The 9,271-nt window shown below is 37.5% G+C and overlaps 1 protein-coding gene across 1 annotated transcript; it reads left to right on the top strand.

Moving 5' to 3' along the window:
• DI09_156p10 (uncharacterized protein) lies at positions 1-8,910 on the top strand (the record flags this gene model as incomplete). Its single annotated transcript, XM_013383569.1, has 3 exons — positions 1-1,041; positions 1,166-7,242; positions 7,588-8,910. Coding segments are annotated over 3 exons (8,441 nt in total), but the record flags the coding sequence as incomplete, so codon positions are not given.
• Positions 8,911-9,271: the final 361 nt, after the last annotated feature.

The following is a 9,271-nucleotide window of genomic DNA, read 5'->3' as shown; positions in this document are numbered from 1 at the left end:
CAATGTTGTGTGAAATTTTCAAGGTCGCCTCTCCTGATCCCAAACATGAGTATTTATGGAAAGTCCTTATTTATAACAGTGGCGATGGGTTAGAGCATCACCCAGAATACCATATTGGTCCAAGGAAGCAATATTCACCAGTTGTCATATACGAGGGTCCTCCGTTTCTTATCAATGAAGCCTGGATCGAGGCTGCATTGAATTTTGGTAATCATGAAAAGGTTATCACAAACTTCTATCCCAGACTTTTGGGCGCTTTTGATCGGTCCAATGCAACGTATGATGTTTTCATTGATCCCAAAAGAAATGGAACATGTGCTATTTCCTCATATCGCGCATATTGTACCTTCAAACTCACTGAGAGCGTATGCAAAAAGATTTTTTTAGTTGCATCGTTAAGCGGCCTGCAGCATTTTGTATCTGAACAATCTTCTGATTTTGTTTCACAAAAATATCGCATAAAGTATTCCCTTTCTCTCCCATCTCAACCAAGCCACTCAATTGAAGACAAAAACGGAGCCGAAAACTTTATGTATGAAAAATTAACATCCAATCGCGATATATTGAACGAAATGGCAAAGTTTCAGTTTTTAAGGTGGAATGTTGATCTTGTTGATACGATGTTCAGATATCTAGTTGAAATTGGAAATGGCGTGTTTGAAATGAAAGAGCATGTGTTTTTCAGAGACCTAAAGCTAGCTTATGATCAATTCCAAATAGCAAGGAAGAAAAATATTTTCGACGCAGTTCCTACACACATAGCAGATAATAGAGGCATAAGGGCCTTTTTTTCCGGACCAGATTGGAGCATTTTCAATCTTGGACCTTTAGACAAATTATCTGCCAATGAGACGTTTTACTGCGAGCTTCCTAATTTCGAGTATCAAGATGGTGGTTACGATCGTCAAAATTTCAGTGAATTTTCAAGCTCAATTTTGCATTTTTTTGACCAACGAAATCGCTTATCAGCCTTGCTTTATGGGCAAAGAGATTCCTCTGATTTCATATCTCGATTCGCTGACATTCCGGGTCATGCCAATGGTAAAAAACTGTACTTCATCTGATATAGAAAAAATGGACTTTCTTTACACATTTTTCAGCAAAATATGGCGCTTATTGGACTATAAAAATAAGCTTTTTATATACCAAAAGGCTCTGATTTTAGTTGAGATTTTCAAAGCCTACAAAGAAATATACATCACATATCTAAAGGACTCTCTGAATAGCGATGAAAATAAATTTAAGGTTATCAATGATCGGATTTTTGAAAAGTTATCACCTTCTTTTTCATATTCCGATGAAATCGATCTTCTAGAAAGGATCCTCCCAAAATCGAAGAAATTTATTTCGTTTCTTGATGGAGATATAGAAATTACGTCTAAATTGGTCTCCATATTGTTTAAAGACAGCAAAGATCTTCCGAATCCAGATGAGATGGGACAATTTTTCAATGTAGATATGATTAAAGATCAGATAGGCAGTGCTTCTGACTATAATTATGATCCAGAACATTTTAAAAGGAGTTTATATATCTTGACAGTAGTTTCGAACCCTATTAGGATTGAGAGTTCCAATAATACTGCGATTCCAAAAAATTTCTTACTTGATGGACATTATTACAATCTTTTAGATCTGCTTTACAAAATATTGGATATTAATTACAGTCCATATGTTTCCGGGGCAACTTTTCGCTTGTATTTTGGTATTCCCACTTATTTTATCAGCAGTCTCAAGGTAAAAACACATGATTACGATATTACTGAAGAAATTGCATCACTATCTTCGAAAGAAAAAAGACCTTTAGGTTTGATGGGTTTGGATCCCAAATTTTCGTCTGGTTTTTCTTTCTTGAATTATGACCAAAAAGATGATGCTTTCATTTTATCCGAAGCTGGAATGAAAATACTTTATACTTTTCTCCTCAGACCATCGACATATGATAATGATCACACGAAAGAGGCTCTACCTCCAGTTATCGAATATTTTTTATCTCGCAGGGATAAAATACTTTCAGAAATTTTTATAAATGGCGATGACACGGAACTGTTTAGGCTTTTGGCAAATTACCAGATCATCCTCAATCGCTTGATGTCGATCCAAAAAACCGACCTTGACATTGGCGATCTTGAGCATGTTTTTGTGGCCCAATATCAGCCGATTTTCGCGTTTCTCAAGCTTAATACGCTGATAGTTGGGGAAAAGTTTTCTAACCTGACCAATAGCCATGCCCTCTATTTGTCGGTGATATCGAATTTTGAGCTCATAAAGTCGTTTTTTTGCAAGGAAGAAATTCAATATGTTCTTAGAATCTATTATGACAATTGGAGATTTTCCTCTTCTAAATCAAGATGCGCAGCCCAGACAGAAAAGGGAATCCAAAATTTGGTGAATGGACATTTCCTGATTGATGGGGAAACTAGACAACTTTTACGACTTCCATCGCAGAACCACAGTTTATGGACGGCCATGGGGATCGATTTGAATCGTAAGTATAAGCTGGAATTTACGCTATATAAGCGCCGAGCTGATGGTTCAATATTCTCCATCCTCAAATATAACAGTATGTATTTCATTCTGCACAAAAACGATGCATTTTTAGTAAAGAATGGTCAAGTGGAAGCCAAGTACATTCCTCAAGATTTCAAGCTTTGTCATTCACATTTGGACCTTAAAATTGCATTCAACAGCAAAATGGTAGGATCAGATCATAATATCATTGCATTCAAAAGGTGCTTTGAAAGCTGGTGGATGTGGCTGTGGATGTGGCTGTGGAGTTGGTTGTGGAGTGAAGAAGTTTTTTTACTTTTTGATAAAGATGGATTCCCGTATGGAAAGATTTATGGCACAAATACTCTGGTTTTGGAAAACTCATCCAAGTTTGTGGGAAACTTATCAAGCCCACTTCCTTGTTCTTTTCACATAAATTCGTTCTGTTCTTTCTCTTCGCAATCGTTTTTTGATGATTTTTCGAATCGTGAGCCGATTTTTAACTTTGTATTTTACTCGTACATTTTCATGCTAAAAAGTCAGGCTCAATCTTTTTATTTCTTCGACAGCTACAATGGACCGGCAAAGGACTTTTATGTTGTGAAAGAGGGAGGTGAACAGTATTTCGCTGTTATCAAGGGCGAGAAATTCAAGATCCACCCTCCTGCTGAAATCAAAGAAAATTTCCTCGTCTCCTCAAACTTGCCACTTCTATTTGTGTCGATTGGAAAGTCTTTTCAAATTATCATTCCGGTGCCTCTGTCAAAGCCTGGAGATTCATACAACTTTACTTTTGTCAGTGCTACGTGTAAAGATGATCATTTCAACATTGAGGGCCATGATCGAGAAATCAACCTTGCCATCGCCTATTGGCTTGTCTTTTTAAAATACTATGACCGGGCTATGGAATACGTTTCCTTGTACTCGAGTGTTTCTTTGCAACTCACTGAGCTTGAATTGGTTATTTTGCAAAATATCCTCGAAATCAAATACCGTGATGTCGAATATCTTGTGATAGAAGCCTGGGCAAACCATTTCCTTGATGAACATGACATCTTTTTTAAGGGCTTTTTGGATGAAACCAATAGGGTTGAAAAGATTACCAAAATTGCGAATTTAATTTCCGTTATTCCATTCAAGTATAAAAGGGTTCTTTTCTCTTTTCTTCCTAACATCAATGAGCATAAATATCTTTGGGCATATTCTAACAAGCTGAAAATCGGTTCTAGTATTGGAAAACCCGCAGAGTTTCGATTAGATATCCCCAGCCTTAAAAAGGATATCCAAGATGCTGAATATGAACTGTCTCAAAATAGTTTTCTCAAAATAGAGCTGACCGACTGGAATATATTAAAAAATATTCACTTCCCGAGCTGTCTATCTTTTCTATACAAGCTAGCTGGATCATCCAACGATTTAACTGATTTTGTGGATAAACTAAATTCTCATTATGTAGATTTTACACGATTTTATCTTGAAATGGAGAACGATAAGGACGGATACAAAATTATTTCTTTATTTTATGTGATTTTCATGGTTTTCAACAAGCTCCCTGATAAGGAAAACCTCGTAACTTTTTTTGCTAAATTTAAAAAAAACACATTTCCCTATGAACTGTTGGACATTTATGACCGATCTGTGAAATTCAAGTCATCTATCCCTTATGAGGGATCGTTTAACATCACAGAAATACTCCCATCGTCTCCTGCCGACTATGAAAATCTGCTAAACATAACCATGCAAAGGAAAGCTCTTTCATCTGATCTGTTCAAGGCAAATGTGAGCTTTACATTCTTTAGTGATGCTGCTTCACTTGAAGAGAAATTGAAATCAATAGTGTCCACTGATGAGTTTCTTTACGGGTTTCCCCTGGGAGCCTTAAAAGACCCCAGGCTTCTTGCCCAAATACTGCTGTGTGGGTCGGTTGAGGAACTGGGGGCTTTCTTCACAGTTAGTGCTGAAAAGGTCCCAAAGCTGCTTGATCTTTTGTGGTCCCATTTCATCACAGTTTTTTATTGTGAGTCTCCTCTTTTGAAAAAGAATACTTTTTGCAAGGCTTGGATCGAGAAAAAACATTCTTTTCCTCAACAAGCAGAAGAAATTCCTGGTCAAAAATTACTTGTCACTATGCAGGACAAGGTTTTCATTCTCATCGAGTTTTTCGCAAAATATCCTTTGCGTGAACAGCAGAGAACTATTATGTCGACCATTTTACACAAAATTGTAGATGAAGAATCGTATGCTGTGGAGCAGGAAATTGATGGCGCAAGTACGATGCGTTTCGGTCCTGCTATCGCAATCATGGCAAGATCGGTGCTGAGAAAACTGCCGATATTTATCTTTTCCAATTCCATCCTCGACCAAAACATTTTGCAACTGCGGCAGTGGCTTTTTGACTTTTTTGGGAAAAGCGTTTTCGAATTCAAAACAGAACGGTCGGATTATGGATACAGTGAGCCGTATCTTCGCTATCTGTACTATCAGCTTACAATGGCCCATGATCGCGGCGATGTGTTCGTGTCTTCGATGAACAGCATCCAATGCCTGCTGAATGCTAAAAAAGAACTGTTTTCGCAAAACACAGATGAGTCAAAAGAAACTCTTGCTTGGGTTCTGAGGATCTTGCACTTCATTGAGCACTATTCGATGGTTGTTTTCGACGAAGTCGATGCTTCAGCTCTGTACAGCTTTGACACAAACGAGCCTGCTGAAAAGGACTGGAATCTCATTGATGTGCTTATTGAGTGCTTCCTGTCTTTGAAAGACAAAAAGATATTCCGATCGCAAACTGGAGAAGAGATCACCATTTTTGAGATCAAAGAGCCTCTTACGCCATCTACTACTGAGTCCTTCAAAAATACATTGAACAAGGCACTGGAGAAGATGTTGAGAAAGACAAGCAAAGAAATCCGCGCGTTGATTATTGATCAGCTTTTTGTTAGTTGCTGGGAAAAGGTGCGCAATGTGGGGTATGGAGCATCCATGAAATCCTCGGTTCCATATCCGATCCCATATTCGATGGCAAATACACCAAGGGAGGGCAGCAGCTTTGGAAACCAGCTGTTCATGATTGCCATTTCGCTCAAGTTTTATCTTGAAAACGAGATGAAAGATCTCAGTGAGCCTCCTTTATTCTTCACAAAGGCGAATATCTATTCCACTCTGAAGATTCTTGATTATGACCCAGTAAAATTAATGCAGAGGACACCGAAACTATCTCATTTGCAGCTCTTCAACCATTTAAGGGACAAGATATACGAGACCAATCAAACTTTCGATAAATTTTTGAGAAATGTAGTAATCAAAAACATAAAGACATCGCGTGATCTTCTGGCATCATCTGCCCAAGAAGCTTTATTATATTTCAGCCAGTTCATTGAATTCAGAAAGCATCCCTCCTGCAATCTGGAAATGCTTAAATTTATCTCGAATCTTGAAATTTATGACAAACGCTCTTTTGTAAGGGGGAGCCAAAGCCTTAAATCGGTCGCCTTTCCTGCTCAAAATTGCTACACGAAAGATGATCATTCCGAAATTGACTATTATGCTATGCTTACTAAGAAGAGCCTTGGCATTTGTATGCCCAAGGATCATGAATTTAAAGCTTTTATGGATTTTATTTTTAAATTAAACACAACAGCACTGTTGGATGTCGGCGCTGTTTTGAAGGATTATTGCAACTCCAAGGTGGCGAAAAAGATCTTGGACTCAAAGAAATACCGGTGCGTGGTCTATTACGATGAAAAACAAAATGTGATCGTTTATCAAATGGACACTGGCCGAGTTGGGAGGGACTTGCCTGTGGAGGGCCAATTTTCGTTCCTTGAAACCAGGTACGGTTTGAAAAACAAAGATATTTTCTTGTATCTTGACCAGGCGCATTGCTTTGAAACCAATGTCGATGTCAACAATCCATCTGCAATTTGCGTGGTTACTTTTTCGACGCTTGTTTCTGCCAAATACTTTCATCAAGCGCTCTTGACAGCCCGAGAGCTGTTGAATGGAATTTCGCATATGGATCCGCTTAGTCATGCAGAAGATCCACGTCACCAGATTAAGATCTTTGTTTCTTCAATTCTGAGATATGACAAAGCTATGCATTCAACACTGAGTGAGGAGGAAAGGGAAACGCTCTCATCGAAAGCCGATCTTTTTCCAAAAGATATGCCGGCTGATAAAAAGGCTGCGTTGCAAACAATTTTTACTTCTGCGCATTTGAACCAGTTGACGAGGGATCGTAGAGAGCGAGATCTTTTGCCGTGGCAAGTATTCTTTGCCAAGCTTTTGAAGAGCTTTTGGTCACCCGCCTATTCTGCAGGCAGTAAAATCCCCAACTGGAACACGATTCTCAATCTAAACGATACAAAGTCAATTGATCAGCTTAAAAAGATTCTTTTTTCTCAAACTGGTATTTCAAAGTCTAAAATTTTAAAACTTTTTGAAGCTAACGAGATATTGAAGAAATTTTCCCCGAATTTGGACATATCTTCCATTCCTGAGGTTGAATATTCTTGTGCATTGGATGTAGAGGCTGTTTTGAAAGATTCACAGGAGATTCATGCAAATGTGAAAGATGCTAATGTAGCCCCTGCAAAGCCTTTATCTTTTTCAAGATCAGCTCCTGAAATTCCCGATTTAAGTCTCGGATTTATCAATTACCTTGAGAATATTGATTCTGTTTCCATAAAAAGTGATGTCACCTCTTTAAGGCATTTTTATAATGTGCATTTCTTTATAGTTCAAAATTTAATTTGTGTATTTTTGGATACATGTTATTTTGGCATTCGATTCTTTCATTTTTTATCGGTCTTTTCAACAATTATTTATTATGGTTCTTATGTATATGAGATTCAGCCTGCATTTTATCTGATGAGTTTAATTGTTACAAGATTCAATTCGTTTTTTATTGACAAGTTTAGCCGTTCTTTGGAAACCAATATAATACCGGGGGGAATATTAGCTATATTAAGCTGCTGTTATTGTGTCTTTTTTTTTGCGAAAATATATTATTGCAGATTTAATATAGTTGACCTTCCAATTTTAATTTTCGACCTATATTTCTTTTATAAACCTCACTATGTCATACTTTTTCTCGCTCAGATTTACAATCGATTAGTAAATTTAGTGCCAGAGTGGGTGTTTCAGTATTTGTTACTTATGTCTTTTGGAGCCGACACTAACCCTATTATTCGTAATATTGGGATTATGGCTGGGTTATTTCACAAAAAGTTCAGCATAAAAGTACGTAGAGATGATATCTTTCGCTCTTCTTTTACAGCTTTCAAAAGAATATTGAGTATTCCAAAAGAACATAGTGCTTTATTACATATACATAGTTTTGAGGTCGAATTTCTTAATGAAGAGGGAGTAGATGCTGGGGGATTGTCTAGGGAATGGGCCACTTTGATGGCGGCCCAACTTCAAGTTTCCGAACTTTCGATTTTCAATTCTTATAAAGAGGGCTTTTATTTCAGAAGAGATGGGAAGAATAAAGAATATGCTAAATTCTGTGGAGCGTTTCTGGGATTGGCAATTTCTAAAGAATTGACGCTTGATTGCAGGTTTAGTGACCTTTTTTACCGTATTTTGACAAGCGATCCAAAAAATATTCCGCTTTTATTCAAAGATATGGAATTAATTGACACTGATTTGCATAGGGGTTTCTCCAACTCAGATTCTAATCTTTTGAACGACCTTGAGAACTTCTATAAAGATGGCGACGATAAAAAAAAATTAGATTTTTTCAAAGCTTGCAAGCGATATTTGATAGTTTCTCCTGATGAGAAAATAGGAGCCCATCTTCCTCGAGACAAAGATGGAGAAACATTTACATCTATTGTGCTAACAGATGATGATTTGAATAGTCTCAGAGACGAACTGACACACGAAATATACTATTCTGCACTCAAAGATACTATTGAGCGGTTCCTCGACGGAGTGCATATTTTTATTCCACCAGAGGAACTTCAATTATTTAGCATTGAGGGTTTACGAAAAAAAGTTGAAGGGGAGTTTTCAGAAATCAACGATAAAGCGTTTGAAAAATGGAAAGCCATTACTGTTTGGAAATATCTCACGAACGGAAAAACTGGAATAGAAGAAGAAACTTGGAAAAATGGGTTGAAGATACAAAAGGATTGGTTTTGGGAAATAATTCAAAAATTTTCAGAAAAGGAAAAAAGAGACCTCCTTCAATTTTGGACCGGCTCTCGAAACATTCCAAAAACCCTTGAAGTTAATCACGGAGGCACAGTAAACTATTTTCCAAGTTCTTCTACCTGTCTTTTAAGTCTAAACCTCCCCTATTATAAAGATGAGAAGGTTGCAGTGGATGGTATTGAGACCATAAAGGGAGCTAAGGAAATTATGAAGGAAAAGATACTTGAAGCCCTGAAGCTTAGATCTGGGTTTCAATTTGTATGAGTAGTTTGGAATACGAACCAGCTTCGTATGACAAATTAATAAGCCAACCAATTTAACCAGGTCTTTATATAAAGAGTTAGATTTTTCAAGGGGACTTGGCGTCGCTTCCGTCAAGGTCTTCATGGCCTTAAGCGATGGAATCGTATTTAGATTCCACTTGAATAAACCAGCTATTTATTTAATCACACCCCGGCTAGGGTCATCAATGCAAATTTAGAGTTAATGTACCCCAACCAGCATTAGCGGTACAGGCTACTTGGTTTTGAGCGAAAATGAATGTGTTTCCATTTCCTCCTGCAATCACTTGGGTATGCCTTTTCTGTTTGCCTTACATTTAGATAACAATGATGGCCTCAATATC

Source organism: Mitosporidium daphniae (assembly GCF_000760515.2).
Source record: "Mitosporidium daphniae strain UGP3 chromosome Unknown contig-156, whole genome shotgun sequence".
Classification (NCBI taxonomy): Eukaryota; Fungi; Microsporidia; genus Mitosporidium; species Mitosporidium daphniae.
Note: the sequence above shows the minus strand (reverse complement) of the source record. Positions and strands in the feature narration are given on the sequence as shown.